We start from the raw sequence: 17357 nt of genomic DNA, 5'->3' as shown, positions 1-17357 counted from the left end.
AGTGAACTTATCTACCTTCCAAGGCAAGTCCCACAAGCAAGCAGCAAGACTCTCTTTCCCCAAGGTCTTAAACTCTTCAGATGCTCCTTCTCTGGGAAAATGCATCCTCTGATTGGCTTCCCCTTATATGTGAAAAAAATAATTCATAAACCTAATCACCACTACATTCCAAGAGACATGCCCTGATTGCACAGACACTGAACCTAATCAAAAACTTCATTCTGGAGACACACCCTGTTCAATTTGATTGGATTTTTGAGACAACTACTAAAAACCCTCACATAAAGTTGGAAACCAAAGAGTTAAGGCTATTTTGAAGGAAAAATATGAAGATTTATTCCTTTTTTTTATTCATAAGTGCTTTTGAGTGTATTATGTGTACTAGAAAGCATTTGCAGTCAAGGGATACAGCAAGAAACCAGACAAACTAGAGTCTTATGGAGACTCCATATTCCAAAATTCTTTGGAGGTAAACTGGACTTGAAAACAAATGGAAGGTGAATAGATATAAAAAGTTTCAATGTTCGCGATGATGTAAAAAAATAAAATATATTGCAGAAATGAAATCAGGAAGTGTTAGGGGTCACGTAGTACTTGTAAGACTTGTCTGAAATTCAAGCAGGCTGCAGAAATTTGGGTAACTAAAAGGAAAGCAGATGCTAATAGAAGACAATGAAGAAAGGGCCTCAAAGACATTTCAGAGAACTTGGCTGGTGACAGCCCCTCCCCTCAAAGGCCTGAGGCCTAGGAGGGAAGAATGGTTTTGTGGGCTTGGCCTAGGGCTACACCACCCAGCGCAAGTGCAGGACAGTGCTCACAGCATTCTAGGTCTCAGCCACTCCAGCTCCAGCCATGGCTAAAAGGGCCCCAGACACAGTTTGGGCCACTGCTTTAGAGGGTGCAAGCCATAAGCCTTGGCAATTTCCGAGGGGTATTAAACCTGCAGATGCACAAAGTACAGGAGTACACTGCTGATAAAGATATACCTGAGACTGAGCAATTTACAAAAGAAAGAGGTTTAATTGGACTTACAGTTCCACATGGCTGGGGGGAGGCAGAAGGCAAAAGGCATGTCTTACATCACAGCAGGCAAGTGAGAGAATGACAGCCAAGCAAAACTGGTTTCCCCTTATCAAACCATCAGAACTCGTGAGACTTATTCACTACCATGAGAACAGTATGGGAGAAATTGGCCCCATGATTCAGTTATCACCACTGGGTCCCCCCACAACATGTGGGAATTATGGGAGTACAATTTGAGGTGAGATTGGGGTGGGGACACAGAGCCAAACCATATCAGAAGCCTTCGCCTGGATTTCTAAAGATGTATGGAAAAGCCTATATGTCCAGTAGAAGTCTGCTGGGGTGGAGACTTCATTGCGAATGTCTACTACAGCAGTGCAGAGGGAAAATGTGGGGTTGGAGCCCCCACACAGTCCACACTGGGGCACTGCCTAGTGGAGGTCTGAGAAGACAGCCACCATCCTCCAGACCCTAGAATGGTAGATCCACTGACAGCTTGCACCCTGAGCCTGGAAGAGCTGCAGGCACTCAACACTGGCCCTTGACAGCAGCCACGGGGACTGACCTTTGTATCCAAAAGAAAATAAATTGTTCTACCATAAAGACTTGTGCACTCATATATTTATTATAGCATTATTTGCAATAGCAAAGACACGGAATCAACCTAGATGCCCATCAATATTAGACTGGATAGAGAAAATACAGTATATGTACACCATGGAATACTACACAACCATAAAAAAATTATGTCCTTTGCACCAACATGGATGCAGCTGGAGGCCATTATTCTAAAATAACGCAGGAAGAGAAAACCAAATACCATATGTTCTTAGTTATAAGTGAGAACAAAGCATTGGTTACACGTGGATGTAAAGATCGGAACAACAGATACTGGGGACTACTAGGGGGGAAGGGAAGGTGGGGACAAAGGCCTGAAAAACTGTCTATTGGGTATTATGGTTTCTATCTGGGTTACAAGATCATTCATACTCCAAGCCTCAGCATCACACAATGTGTCAATGTAAAAACCTGCACATGCATCCCCTGAACCTAAAATAAAAGTTGAATTTTTTTTTAAATGGGCAAAGATCTGGCTAACACGGTGAAACCCTGTCTCCACTAAAAAAAAAAAAAATTACAAAAAGTTAGCTGGGCGTGGTGGCAGATGCCTGTAGTCCCAGCTACTCAGGAGGCTGAGGCAGGAGAATGGCATGAACCTGGGAAGTGGAGCTTGCAGTGAGCCAAGATCACACCACGGCACTCCAGCCTGGGTGACAGAGCGAGACTCCATCTCAAAAAAAAAAAAAAAAAAAAAAAAGAGCAAAGATCTGAATAGACATTTCCCAGAAGAACAGATACAAATGGCCAACAAATATGTGAAAAAATTCTTACCATCTCTAATCATCAGGGGGATGCAAATAAAAACCACCATGAAATATCACCTGATACCTCTTAGAATACCTATTATCAAAAAGATGTATAACAAGTATTAGTGAGGATGTGGAGAAAAGATAACCCTTGTATACTTGTGGTGGAAATACACGTTACTATGTCCATTTCAGATAATAGTATGAAGGTTTCTCAAACATTTTTAAAATAAAACTACCTGCTGATGAGGCTGTTGAGATATAGGAACACTCTTACACTGTTGGTGGGAATGTAAATTAGTTCAACCATTGTGGAAGACAGTATGGTGATTCCTCAAAGACCTACAATGAGAAATACCACTTGACCCAGCAATCCCATAACTGGGTATATACCCAAAGGAATATAAATCATTCTATTATAAAGATACATGCACACATATGTTCACTGAGGCACTATTCACAATAGCAAAGACATGGAATCAACCCAAATGTCCATCAGTGACAGACTGGATAAAGAAAATGTGGTACATATACACCATGGAATACAATGCAGCCATAAAAAGGAATGAGATCATGTTCTTTGCAGGAACATGCATGGAGCTGGAAGCCATTATCCTCAGCAAACTAACCCAGGAACAGAAAACCAAACACTGCATGTTCTCACTTACAAGTGGGAGCAGAACAGTGAGGACACATGGATACTAGGAGGGGAACAACACACACTGGGGCCTGTTGGGAGGCAGGTGGAGGGAGAGTATCAGGATAAATGGCTAATACATATATGCAATGGAATATTATTCAGTGTTACATAATAATGAAACCCTGTCATTTGTGACAACACGGATGGACTTGGAGGGCATTAGTTATATGAAATAGGCCAAACACAGAATGACAATTACTATATGATTTCACTTGTATTTGAAATCTAAAATAGACAAACTCACAAAAGCAGAGTAGAATGGTGGTTGCCAGGGGCCGTGGTGCTGGGGAAATGGGTAGATGTGGTTAGAGCACAAAGTCTCAGATATACCACATAAGTAAGTTCTGGAGGTCTCGTTTACAGTGTAGTGCTTATAGCTAAGAATACTGTATTGCATACTTAAAATTTGCTAAAAGGGTAGATTTTGTATTCTTACCAAAATTTCTTACCAAAAAAAAAATAATAATAATAAAGGGGGGGGACTTTGGGAGGCGAGGGATATGTTTATAATCTTGATGGTAGTGATGTGTTCATGGCGTATACTTATCCCCAAACTCACTGAGATGTACACCTTAAATATGTACAGCTTTTTAAATGTAATCATAGCTCAACAAAGTCAGTTAAAAAAAAAAAACAAGAGGGGGTTGGTTAAAAAATTTAAAAGGAGGGGTAGATGTTCCCTTGTTTTTCTCTCTTGGCTTTTTTCTTTCCTGCTGCCTGGAATTCAAAAATGATAGGTGGGGATTTAGCAGCCAAACTAGAGCCTCTTCTAAAGTATAGCAGAACAGAGAGCTGGAAGGGGCCTGCGTCCCTAATGAATTTGGCAAGTATCTGTACTAGCCATGGTAGGTATAACTATAGATTTAAGTGAGGGAGAAATAAACTTCTGCCTTGTTTAAGCCACTTTGCTCAGACATTAATTTTATATACATATAGGGAACATATGCTCCTTTATGAGTAGGAAAAATGTTTATGCCATATGGTCCATGATGGGTGTTCAACAATGTAGGATGAGGCTGATTATGACCACAATGGTGAAAAACAGCATGAAATAATAAGCAATGAAAAAAGTGGCCTCATAGTCGTGTATGGTTACTTTATCTAAAGATTCTGCCGCTAATATCATTCAATGTATTTGTATGCCGGTGGGAGTTTTATTAGATGTAGACTAAGAAAGTTTACATTATTTAATGAAAAATACTTGACCAATTTTTTTAAAAAAATAAAAATATCATGAGATGGAACTAAGCATCTGTATTGCAAAGTAACTCTCACAGTTGATTTCCTGCATAGTCATGATTGAGAATCCCCTGATCTAGATCCAACAGATCTCGACCTCTACAGGCGCTATCAAGGAAGCACCTAAGGAAGACAATTTTCCTGAGTATATCCATATCTCCAGTTAGTAATAGATCTAGAGATCTACAACCCAAATCCAGACCTCCTGCTTCCATGCGTGGTGGTCTTTCGCTGTTGTTTTGTTCCACTTGGTGAAGAGGATTTGAGAATAAATAGCCACGTGATTCAACTCCCTCCTCAGCTCTGAGGAATATAGCCTTGTCCCAGCAAGCAAGAAGCTCATACAGTAGTGGATGAGGCAAATATACATTCACTAATCTAACATACAAGGCAGTAAGCACTGTAACATAAACAAAGCACTTTGGAGTTTCAGACCAGGAGCAAGTGGGGTGATTAATTCTTAGCAGGGCTAGTAAAGTCTGGGAAGTGTTCACTAACAAAATGTCTGGTCATTAACGAAACCTACTGGTTTCTCAACACAGTCTAATTTATTGTAACAATATAAATGGTTGTTTGTTCATAAACTTTCATCTTTTGCCAAAATGTTTGTAGCTTACCTTCCCATTTAACAAGGTTTTCTGGCCAAAACTGTGCACCCACATCATTCTAATGAACTGGCTGTCCAATAAAAAAAGGACTCTCAGTCTTCCCATAAAAGCAATTTTGTATGCATAGAACACCTCTATCTAGGAATATCCCTAATGAGGTACAGAAAGGCTCTTATTATCCAGAGACATTCCACTGGTGCTAGAGAGCCACAGACGGAAGTTTTCTCTGCCTCCTGGAAATGAAGCCAAACTTTCTTCTTTCTTCAACTGTGAGGATTGCTGTCCTCCTCTTCACCATTTTCTTCTTTATGAGCCAAGTTCTACCAGGTAACAAAATAAACTTGGTAAGAGTGGAGTGCCTAACACCTTACAGGGATTCAATACTCAAAGAGAAATCACCATCACATATGACCAGAAAAGGGGGTCTCATAGGAAATCTGGAAGACACATTGGCTGAGAGGCCTGCAGCCATCTAATTCGTTAATTCTCCATAGCAACTCACTTAAATGAAGTCAATGGTGTTTCAAGTCTTTGAAACCCTCTTATTCCATCTCTAAATTAAGCAAGTTTACTAGCAGTTAGTAGACCTCAAAAATTAAAAATCAGGCATTGTTCTACTAAATCTTGGTCTCCAAAGCTCCTCTAGTTTCTTTCAGCAAAAGTTAGTTATCCTAAGATGCTGGCATAAGAGCTATGCCAAAGCTGTGGTAGGCTCAGACAGAAGGGATTGGTGGAAGAAGTCTCTTTGAAAATATTACTATAATCTAAGAAATCTTTAACCTATTGCTCCCCAGTACTGTTGGTCCCTGGGGCTTGACTTTTCCCCTTAAGGCTCCATCTCCATCCCTGGCTATCCCTCTTCCTTCTCAGCATCTAGTCTTGTAATGTAGAATTTAAACACAGGGACCAGGGATGACCCCACACCAGAGCATAGACTACTGCATTCAGCATGTGAACATTAATCACAGGTATAAGGCCCCTTGCACAGACATGCTTTGGAGAAGTGTGTATAGGACTTCTCGGATTTGCCCAAGGTGGTTACCAGACACCCAAAGTAGATCCAAAAATTTTCTGGAACTCCTGAACATGTGTATTCAAGGATGAATAAGCAACTTATTGCCTCTATTTTTGCTGTTTTATAGAGGAAAAAATTAAGGCCCTGGAAACTGAACCGTTTTTCCCAACAGTGGGGTAAATGTCAGAGTCAATGTATTGTTTTAATATCCTGGCTTTCCCTATACATCCCACCCTAGAGTTCTGTTGTGCTGTTCCTTTGTGTGACTTTCTAAGGCCTGAAAAAAAGGTGATACCATATCCAATTATATTAACTCGGTAGCACACAACATCGGGGACTGACTCATAAGATTATTATCCTTGTGGCATTACTGAAGTCCTGTCTCACTAGTACTTGTTAAATAGTCACCCTGGCTAAATACATGGGTTTCATTTTTTTTAATCAGTTAAAAAATATTTTAAAATATGTGTCTTACATCTATAACCCCATAAAATCAATGCTTTTAATCAAGGTTTAAAAATTCCAAATTTGGATAAATAAATTTTTTTTGTTGTTTTCACTGTCACTCAATCAAAATAGAAGAAACTAATTGGATAGAACAGCACAGGCAGAAGCATTACTGACAGTGAAAAATGGGACGCAACAAGACTGGAGAAGAAAACACAGGATGGCGCTAAAGAATGCAGCCTAATGAAAGGTGGCATCTCCTCTGGATGTCCTTAGGTAGACATTGAAGCAGAACTGCAAACTTTTTGCAGAAGGCTAGAGAGGAGAGGAGGACACAGAGAGAGGGCAAGAGTGGAAAATAGAATGAGGCTCAGAATATCAAGCCTTAGTGCCATCCCTATCATCTGCCTCACTCGATCACTGGGTAATCTTGGGCAAGTTCCTTCCTTTCCGTCAGCTTATTTCCTCATCTTTAAGGTAAGTGACTAGACAAGACAGCCTATGATGTTCATTATAACTCTAGCTTTTGTTCCTAAAGCAAATGGCTGGAAAAGACATAGTGTCCACAATATGCAATACACAAGGTTTACAAGCAAAGAACAAATGAAAACAAAAGATTTTTAAAATCCCTAATGTTACTTGAATTCTTGCAAATGAACAATGGTACATCATAATTTTAAAAAGCCCTTTGTAATTTCAATTTTTTAAAATAATTTCAACCTTTATTTTAGATTCAGGGAGTGCACGTGCAGATTTGTTACATGGGTATATTGTGTGATATTGAGGTTTGGGGTATGAATAACTCTGTCACGCAGGTAGGTTGTACCCAAAGCGTAGCTTTTCAGACTTTACTCCCTCTCCCTCCCCTCCTGGTAAGACCCAATCTCTCTTGTTCCCATTTTTATGTCCATGTGCACTCATTGCTCGGCTCCCACTTATAACTGAGAATATGTGGTATTTGGCTTCCTGTTCCTGAGCTAATTTGCTTAGAATAAAGTCCTCCAGCTGCATCCATGTTGCTGAAAAGGGCACAATTTTGTTCTTCTTATGGCTGCATAGTATTCCATGACATATATGTACTACATTTTCTTTATTCAATCCACTGAGGATGAACACCTAGTTTGATTCCATACCTTTGCTACTGTGAGTACCACTGTGATGAACATACAAATTTAGGTCTTTTTACAAGACTGATTTATTTTCCTATGGATACACACCCAGTAACGAGATTACTGGGTCAAATGGTAGTTCTGTATTAAATTTCTTGAAAAGTGGTTGGAAAATAAAATGCTCAATAGAATCAGGTATAGTAAAATAGTACACATGATTCAAAGACTTGTGAACCGCGAGTAATAACAAATTTCCACACAAACATATTGCAAGTTAGAAAATAGCTGTATTTTAATCAATTATTCCACAATCATTTACTGAACAGCTATTATAAGCCAAGACTTTAATCAGATTCTGGAATATACATACAGAGGAGAATAAGATACAAATCCTGCCCTCAAGAAATTCATTATTAAGAATTGAGGTCAGATGGGAAAACACCACCCGTAGTAGAATGCAAGAAGTACTACCACAGAGGGATGTTCAAGAGTGATTTATCACATATCACAGGACAGGTCAGTGGTTCATCCTCTACACAATACTAATCTCTTATGACTCTTCCAGCTGCAAAGGGCCAATTTTAGCCCAAGGACAGTGGGCTCGGGTACTACTATACATAGTAGCTGACTACTTACAGATAAAAGGAAGAGATGGAAAGCTCAGGGATCAAAATCTCAGATTTCATCTTGTTTCTACCAAGTGGTCAACATTTAGAATTATCATTGTCTTCAAAAAAGCATGACCTTTATTTCCCAATTTGCGTTATAGATATAAATATGATGTTGCATATATTTGGTCTTCACATCAATCCACTAATTGCTTTGTGACCATTGAAAAGTTAAATTGAATTTAATGCATTTGGATTTCAGTTCAATTAAATAGGCATTTATTGAATGCTTATTAAAATCGCTGTACTGATTGAAAGCTATTCTAGAATTGGCTTTTGTGTTCCAGAATAGAAAAAAATAGTGCTGGTTTTTATACCTCTCTTATTGCCAAGAAGTTGTCATGCAAAAGGTGCTCTGTGTTACATACAAAGACTGCTCAGAATTAAAACACTTTTCAAACTAAACACCTCAATGTGTGTGGCCTATCCCCAGAGCAGTGATATCTTAGGACATAAATGAAATACTATGCAATGTTTTCAACAAGTATAGTTTTTGAGACTTTAAGAAGACCTTGAACGTTTCACTCTTAAAATATGCAATGGTTTCTAGAGAAAAATTGCAACCTCAAAGACCAGTGCCAGAGATATAAGTAGTGAGTGAAGTCTCAGGGTGTAACAAGTACTGGCACAGATATATTTGTGTATTAAACACATAGGAATATTGTTCCCTTCCACAGGAAAAATATCCTAACAATTAAAGTATATTATATTTTAGGTCAATATTTCAGTTCTAGTTTTGAAAAACACATCTATTATAACCTATCATATAGAGTGTGTGTGTGTGTGTGTGTGTGTAGAAATAAAAAGAGATGAGCCAAAAGAGATTTTCTTCTCTTTCACTCCAGGAAAATCCATAGTACAAGACATTATATTTTTTTAAAAGGCTGAAATCTCCCATCAGTGTTAGAAGATAATAAGGAAGAAATAAACTGAAACGTGCATGCTCTAGAACTTGTAAAGGGGAGCGGGCTACTCACCTCCAGCCTTTTGTCATGTAGGTGCACCCAATATTTTCATATTTTTCAAGAACACCAAAAAATCCAAATTTTTGTGTGACAGCAGATTTTTAAGTGTTAAAGAAATCAAATAACACATGCACACACAAAAATCCACACAAGATTATTTTCAGGCACTGCCCCCTATGTCCATGTAATTCAATACAAAGTAAAGAAAGACTGATGAATGGTTACAATAACCCTCTTCTGCATGTAGCCAGGGGCAAATTCAAGGAGATCTGTGAACATCCAAATGGCTCCTGTCGGGACTTTTGCCTTGAAATAGAAATCCATGTTGGGAGATGTTTAAATAGCCGACCCTGCTGCCTGCCTCTGGGGCATCAACCAAGAATTGAGAGCACTACACCCAAAAAGGACTGAAGCCTGTTGTTTTCTGGAGGTTTTAGGTTCTCTTTTTCTCTCTCCCTCTCCCTGTCTCCCTGTCTCCCTTTCCCTCTCTCCATTTTTCTCACAGGGATTTTTATTGAATCGTCAAAAAAGAATAAAGCAAAACCAACCAGCACAAAACCTCTTTTAAAAGTTTATATTACTGGCTGGGTGTGGTGACTCATGCCTGTAATCCCAGCACTTTGGGAGGCCACGGTGGGTGGATCATGAGGTTAGGAGATCAAGACCATTCTGGCCAACATGGTGAAACCCTGTGTCTTTTAAAAATACAAAAATGTAGCCAGGCATGGTGGTGGGCACCTGTAATCCCAGCTACTCAAGAGGCTGAAGCAGGAGAATTGCTTGAACCCATGAGGTGGAGGCTGCAGTGAGCCGAGATCCCAACACTGCACTCCAGCCTGGGTGACAGAGCAAGACTCTGTCTCAAAAAAGAGAAAGAAGGGAAGAAAGAAAGAAAGAAAGAAAAAGAAAGAAAGAAAGAAAGAAAGAAAGGAAAGAAGGAAGGAAGGAAGGGAGTCTATATTACATGTTATGACTTGATTACTGTTTGGTTTCCAGTATCCTTCTATCCCATCTAGATGAGCTCTTAGTTGAAAATGACCTACAGCAGGGTGGGGGAACTTTCACCATACCTGTTGCTTTTGTCTAGCACTGTAACCCTTCACCCTGCATATGGGAAGACCACTCCCCTTTTTTCCCGGGAAAATGCACCATCCTATTCCATGCAGCCTTGCAGGGGTCTGTCTCTCCCTGATAAAGGTGCAGCACATGGGAAAATTGCAGAATCACATCAACCAGACTTCACCAGAAATCTAAATTATAAGAAGAGGTGCACTCAGATTAAAGGCAATTTCTTCAGCACCCTTTTCAAAGGCAATTCCCTGGGTCTGTACATGTATGCCTGGCCAAGATCCAGGGAATTCCTTTAGTTCCCAACTTTCACTGGGCATAATCATTCAGCATTTTCTTCCATCTTTTAAAACACTGCATTGGCTTCCTATGGCTGCTATCACAAATTACAACAAACTTGTGGCTTAAAGCAACACAAATGCATTATCTGACAGTTCTATAGGCTGCAGGTTCCAGTTGGATCTCAGTGGGCCAACATCAAGGTGTCAGCAGGGCTGAGCTTTCTTCTGGAAGCTCTGCAGTTTTCTTCCTGCACCTTTATCCTAGCAATGGCAGGTTACTCCCATGCACCATAGCTTCCTTCATCCATTTTCAAGGCCAGCAACGGAGTGTCGAGTCCTTACATTCTATCATTCTGAATTCATCTTCTCCCCACTCTTCCATTTTTTAGGACTCATGATTACATCGGGCCCACCTGGATAATCTAAGATAATCTTCCTATTTTAAGGTCAGCTGATTAACAGCCTTAATTTCACATGAAACCTCAATTCCCCTTTGCCTCACAACGTGGCGCATTCACAGGACCCAGGAGTTAGGATGCGGATAGCTTTGGTGGGAGACAGAGGGGACATTAATCTGCCTACCACAGCCACTGAGTGCTTTTACCACCTGTCACCATTTTGCTCCATTTAGACACAACTTTAGTTGCTTTGTGTGAAGAGATTCTCGTTCATAGAGTTTTCTTTTTTGTGTAAAGTAGTGGGGAGCCTCTCCATGGTCATTGAAAGAGTATAGAATTAAGATATTTAAAAGTATATCAGCTGGATTTTATTTTTCACCATGCCCGATTTGGCCAAGAAAGAATGTTAAGTTATGTCACATGGGCTACTTGAAATCTCAAAAAGTTCAAAACACTGGGTTCAAAATCTCAGAGACCGAGATATATTCCAACCAACTCAACCCTGTGGAAGTGCCAAGTTTTCCTCAGTGCCACTCTTGAAATTACATCACCAACTGACCCTTTAATATATTTTTGCACTATATAACATTTATTTCTTGGAGTAAGTGCTTCCCTAGAAAAGAAGCAGTTTGGACACGTATATTAAAGCCGTCACACAGAATATTATCCTCTCATTGCTAGGAGGTGGCCTTCAAGATGGCTCACTAGAGGCACCAGGCACTGTGTCCTCCCAAAGAAAGACCAAAACAGCAAGTAGATAATCATACCTTGAAGAGGGCATGAAAGAGGGCACTAGAATTCAGCAGCAAAGTGACAAGGAATCTCTGAGGTATGGAAGGAAAGGAAAATGAAGCAGCAGCCCAGCCAGAATCAGCTTAAACCCAGGACAGGCTCTCCAGTGTGGTGAAAAGGTAAAAAAGAGAGCCCCAGTGGTCCATATTCCCACCATGGACACTGCAATCCTAGCCAAAGGACAGTCTCTCGGCCCTCGCAGGCCCTGAGACTACTATAGGGAGCTGCCTGGAGTCTATGGGATGGTCATTGTCCCAGAGAAGGAGTTGGCACTGGATCGTTTGCACCCATCCCCAGATACACGCAGCTGTGGCACAGTGCCATTTTGAGAGCCCAGCCCCGAACAGAGTACATCCTGCCCTGGGGCCCAACAGCCCCTGCATCTCCACATCTCTGGACCCCCAGTGACATTCCTTCATGTCCATCCAGAGGGCTGCAGAGTCACAATACCAGCTGAACTCACCAGTGTAGCCTGGTCCCCATCACTCTAGCCTACACAGTGTCCTACACTCCAGGGAACTGGCAGTGCCATTCACTAGGGAGGCTGCCCCCAGAACAAAGGGAGCTGAAGCAGGCACTCTTCACAAGTGGAGACTCACCTTCCCAGGGCCACTGACACTGACAGCAATCCTGACCCCCAGGAGCAGGGTCACTGCACACCTGCAGGCATCCTCAGGGGACCTGGGGACTCGCCTGCCTGGGCACTATTCCAGGGCCAGAGCACAGGGCCATCCCACCCATTGCTGTCACTACCACTACCCAAGCTCGTTGTCCAGGAGGCTGGGGATCAACCCACACTGCTCTCTGTCATTGGCACCTGTACATGCCTTCTTGTGACCTGAGTATGAGCCCACCCAGCCTGGCGGTGCCTGTGCACATTGTCTGGGAGCCTGCGGATTAATCCACCATGCCTATCACCATCAAGTACCTGTGTGTCTCCTGAGAGCCTAAGGATAGGACTTGCCAGCTTGCCATCACCGCTGCCACCACTGCCCACATATTTGCACCAGGTGAAAGCCTGAGGACTACTCTGTCCATCATGTTGCCATGACTGTTGGTATCTGCACATGCCATCGGGGGTCACAAGAGTTGACCTGCTATGACTACTGCAATTGCTGATGCTACACATGCCTCCCAGGGGCTTTAGGGCATGCCTATCTACCTAGCTCACCACTGTCACTACTGGCACTTGAGAAAGCCACCAGACTCATGCCTGTAATCCTAGCACTTTGGAAAGCTGAGGGGGGCAGATCACCCGAGGTCAGGAGTTTGAGACCAGCCTGACCAACATGGAGAAACTCCATCTCTACTAAAAAAAAAAAAAAAAAAAAAAAAAAAATACAAAATTAGCTGGGCATGGAGGCACATGCCTGTAATCCAAGCTACTCAGGAGGCTGAGGCAGGAGAATTGCTTGAACCCGGGAGGCAGAGGTTGCAGTGAGCTGAGATCACACCATTGCACTCCAGCCTGGGCAACAAGAGCAAAACTCCATCTCAAAAAAAAAAAAAAAAAGCCACCTGAAAGCCCAAGGATGGCCTGCCTGAAATTTCAACCACTAGTGCCCACGTAAATCACCCACAAGTTCAAAGACCAACGCAACTGGTGCCCAAGGACCAAACTGCCTGGCCTGTCTTTCCCCAGCAAAATCTCACCACAGCCTCCATTAACAATGAAGGCTAAGACACTGAGGAGCTCACAGACATCAGTGATGCTGATTATAGCTGAAGAAATCATAGAAGTCTAAACTACTGAAGCAACCCAGAACTAAAGGCAAAGTGTCTTACTGATTCAACAGTATAGATACAGCTACAGAAGTCAGTCTTATACTACCAAAGCCAACCTATAAAATTAGAAGAAGCAACTGTTTTACCAGATATTCAAATATCAATGTAAGGACATAAGAAACATTAAAGAGCAAGGAAACATAGCATCTCTGAAGGAAAAACAATAATTCTCCAGCAACAAATTTCAATCAAACAAATCCATAAAATGAGTGAAAAGGAATTTAACAGCTGAAATTGAATAATTCAATAAATAAAATAAATAATACAATTTGAGAACCTCAACACTGACTAGATTAGGAAGATGAAAGAATTTCTAAACATAAAGATCGGACTTCATATACAGGATTAAATGGATTAAAGACTTAAATGTGAAACACAAAACTATAAAAACCCTGGAAGACAACCCAGGCAATACCATTCAGAACATAGGCACGGGCAAAGATTTTATAACAATGACACCAAAAGCAATTGTGACAAAAGCAAAAATCGATGAATTGGATGTAATTAAACTAAAGAGCTTCTGGGCAGCAAAAGAAATTATTAATAGAGTAAAAAGACAACCTGCAGAATGGGAGAAAATTTTTGCAAGCTATGCATTCGACAAAGATCCAATATACAGCATCTACAAGGAACTTAAACAAATTTACAAAAAAATAAAACCTTTAAAAAGTAGGCAAAGACATGAACAGACACTTCTCAAAAGAAGACATACATGCTGCCAACAATCATATGAAAAAAAAAATCTCAAGCGTCATGAGGGATTATGACAGACAGGAGGCAGAACTAGATTGCAGCTCTGGACAGAGCAGCATGCTAAGGCTTGCATTGTGAATTTTAGCTCCAGATGGACTGCAAGAACAGACCAGCAATCCTGACAGGACCCACAGACCCTCCGAAGGAAGCAGACTGCTCTTACAGGACCTGGGAGACATCCCAAATACTTTAAGTCCCCTAACCACGCAAATGGGAAAGGGAGACCCTCGTCTCCTGAACACACACCCCCACTGGAGAAGCTGAAAGTCTGTTTGTGGGAGAAGTTCCTGACTTTACCTGGAGCTGAGTCAAGTTAGAAAGCCGAGCTGAGCGACATACAGGAGTAGAGGAAGTAGCAGAAAGGCACTGGAAGGCCACTGGATCCCCAGGTAGCCCATTCCTGCCTGGCACCACAGGCATCCATCAGGAGGGTGGCCAGAGGAGCAGGGGGTAAAACTTCACAGGGAGAAGGACTTCTCTACCTGAACTTTGTAAAAAATTGAATGGGGTGAGAAGCCTCCTGGCCAGAACTCAGGGGAGGGCGTGAATCCGGCTTGCAGACTTCACAGGCGGGGTAAGAACTGAAGCCCATTTCTTTGTCAGTTGGGAGGCAGAAAGCCTCAGGTAAGTTTTCAAGCCAGATTCGCCTTCGGCCTGCGAACAGACTCCGGGCTATTGCAAGGGGCATTGTGGGAGTGAGACCAGCCTTTCAGTGTGCGTGGAAACTAGCTTTCCCCCACTTCCCTGACAACCTGCATGACTCAGCAGAGGCAGCAATAATCCTTCTAGGTACACAACTCCAGTGACCTGGGAATCTCACCTCCATCCCCCACAGCAGCCAAAGCAAGACCCACCCAAGGAGAGTCTGAGCTCAGGCACGCCTAGCTCTGCCCCCACCTGATGGTCGTTTCATATCCACCCTGGTAGCAGAAGACAAAGAACATATGATCTTTGGAGTTCTAGAGCTCTGCCCACCACTGGTCCCTCTCCACAGTGTCCGGAATTGGTGGGTTCTTGGTCTCGCTGAGTTTAAGAATGAAGCCGCAGACCCTCCTGGTGAGTGTTAACAGTTCTTAAAGATGGTGTGTCCAGAGTTGCTCATTCCTCCCAGTGGGTTCAAGGTCTCGCTGGCCTCAGAAGTGAAGTTGCAGACCTTTGCAGTGAGTGGTACAGCTTTTTTTTTTTTTTTTTTTTGAGACAGAGTCTCGCTGTCGCCCAGGTTGGATGCAGTGGCGCAATCTCGGCTCACTGCAGGCTCCGCCCCCTGCGGTTCAGGCCATTCTCCCACCTGAGCCTCCGGAGTAGCTGGGACTACAGGCGCCCGCCACCTCACCCGGCTAATTTTTTGTAATTTTAGTAGAAACGGGGTTTCACCATGTTAGCCAGGATGGTCTTGATCTCCTGACCTCCTGATCCGCCTCCTCGGCCTCCCAAAGTTCTGGGATTATAGGCATGAGCCATGGGGCCCAGCCGTGTTACAGCTCTTAAAGGCAGCGCAGACCCAAAGAGTGAGCAGCAGCAAGCTATATTGCAACAAGCGAAAGAACAAACCTTCCACAGCATGGAAGGGGACCCAAGCCTGTTGAGCGGTGGGCTCCGGTGGTCTGCTTTTATTCCCTTGTCTGGCCCCACCCACATCCTGCTGATTGGTCCATTTTACAGAGAGCTGATTGGCCCATTTTGACAGAGCGCTGACTGGTGCATTTACAAACCTTTAGCTAGACACAGAGTGCTGATTGGTGCATTTACAATCCTTTAGCTGGACACAAAAGTTCTTCAAGTCCCCACCAGATTAGCTAGACACAGAGTGATGACTGGTGCATTTACAAACTTTTAGCTAGACACAGTGCTGATTGGTGCGTTTACAATCCTTTAGCTAGACAGAAAAGTTCTCCAAGTCCCCACCGGCCCAGAAGCCCAGCCAGCTTCACCTCTTGATGGCACTCGCTAGACAGGACTTTGCAGCACCCAGCCTGGGCACTCCAACAGCCTAGACAGAGCTCATCCCCCGGTCAAGCCCAGCAGGCACCAGCCAGCCACCCCAAGTGTGGGGCACACTGAGCCCGTGCCCACCCAGGAACCGTGCCAGCCCACAAGCGCCACATACAGTCCCGGCTCCCACCATCGGCTCTCCCTCCGCACCCCGTGAGCAGAGGGAGCGGGCTCTGGCCTTGACCAGCCCCAGAGAGTGTCCCCCACAGTGCAGCAGCGGGCTGAAGGGCTCCTTGAGTGCAACCAGAGTGGACGCCGAGGCCAAGGAGGTGCTGAGAGCAAGGGAGGGCTGCTAGCATGTTGTCATCTCTCAACACTACTACAGCGGATGCTTTCTGGAAAGCGCCACCTCCCAGCAGGAGGCCCATCAGCACAAAAAATAGAGCCTTAAACCACCAAAATGGTGGAGGCAGTTTGAAAAACAGGTTGGCAGTTCTTAAAGAATAAAAAATAGAGTTACCATATAACCCAGCAATTCCACTCTTAGGTATATACTTAAGAAAATAGTTTGTACCTAAGAGTTGAAACATTCTCAATGAATTCTTATAGCAGCATTATTCATAATAGTAAAAAAGCTAAAATAATCCAGATGCCCATCAGCTGATAAATATATAAACACAATGTGGTATATTTATATAACACAGTATTATTTATTGATAGAAGGAATGAAATAGCTATATATCCTACAACTTGGATGACCCCCATGGAGTCATCAAAACACCACCATCATTCTTCAGAGTTAGAAAAAACAATTCTAAAATTCATATGGAACCAAAAAAGAGCCCACATATCCAAAGCAAGACTAAGCAAAAAAACAAATCTGGAGGCATCACACTACCTGATTTCAAACTATACTGTAAGATCATAGTCACGAAAGCAGTGTGGTACCAGGAAAATATATACATCAAAATATGTGCACTTAAATAACATAGCATCAAATTTATAAAACAAAAATTGAGCAACCTACAAGGAGGTTCAAGCAGATTTGAGCAGCAGAAGAAAAAATAGTAAACTTGAAGATAGGTCAGCTAATGTTATTCAGTCTCAGGGAGAGAAAAGGAAAAGAGTGAAGAAAATTAGACCCTAAAAAACCCTGTGTACACAGTGGGATTTGCCCCAAGAATGTAAAGGTGGATCAACATATGAA

The 17357-nt window shown here is 42.5% G+C and overlaps 2 protein-coding genes across 11 annotated transcripts in view; one reads left to right on the top strand and one right to left on the bottom strand.

Moving 5' to 3' along the window:
* Positions 1–17357, bottom strand: part of LOC129028685 (zinc finger protein 705A-like) — a 66568-nt gene that overhangs the window by 12761 nt on the left and 36450 nt on the right. For 2 of the 10 annotated variants that reach the window (XM_054474333.1, XM_054474331.1), the window contains one exon: positions 4947–5257. The exons of the other annotated variants lie outside the window; for them this stretch is intronic. The gene's annotated coding sequence lies outside the window, so the exon portion shown is untranslated. The remainder of the gene's footprint in view (positions 1–4946; positions 5258–17357) is intronic. 10 annotated transcript variants of the gene reach the window in all.
* LOC129028712 (beta-defensin 108B-like) lies at positions 5177–9552 on the top strand. Its single transcript, XM_054474353.1, has 2 exons — positions 5177–5264; positions 9389–9552. Exons 1-2 carry the CDS (start codon positions 5177–5179, stop codon positions 9550–9552), a joined length of 252 nt encoding a protein of 83 aa, XP_054330328.1.

Source organism: Pongo pygmaeus, chromosome 16 (genome assembly GCF_028885625.2).
Source record: "Pongo pygmaeus isolate AG05252 chromosome 16, NHGRI_mPonPyg2-v2.0_pri, whole genome shotgun sequence".
NCBI classification, from domain to species: Eukaryota; Metazoa; Chordata; class Mammalia; order Primates; family Hominidae; genus Pongo; species Pongo pygmaeus.
The sequence above is the reverse complement of the archived record's forward strand: the minus strand, read 5'-3'. Positions and strand labels throughout refer to the sequence as shown.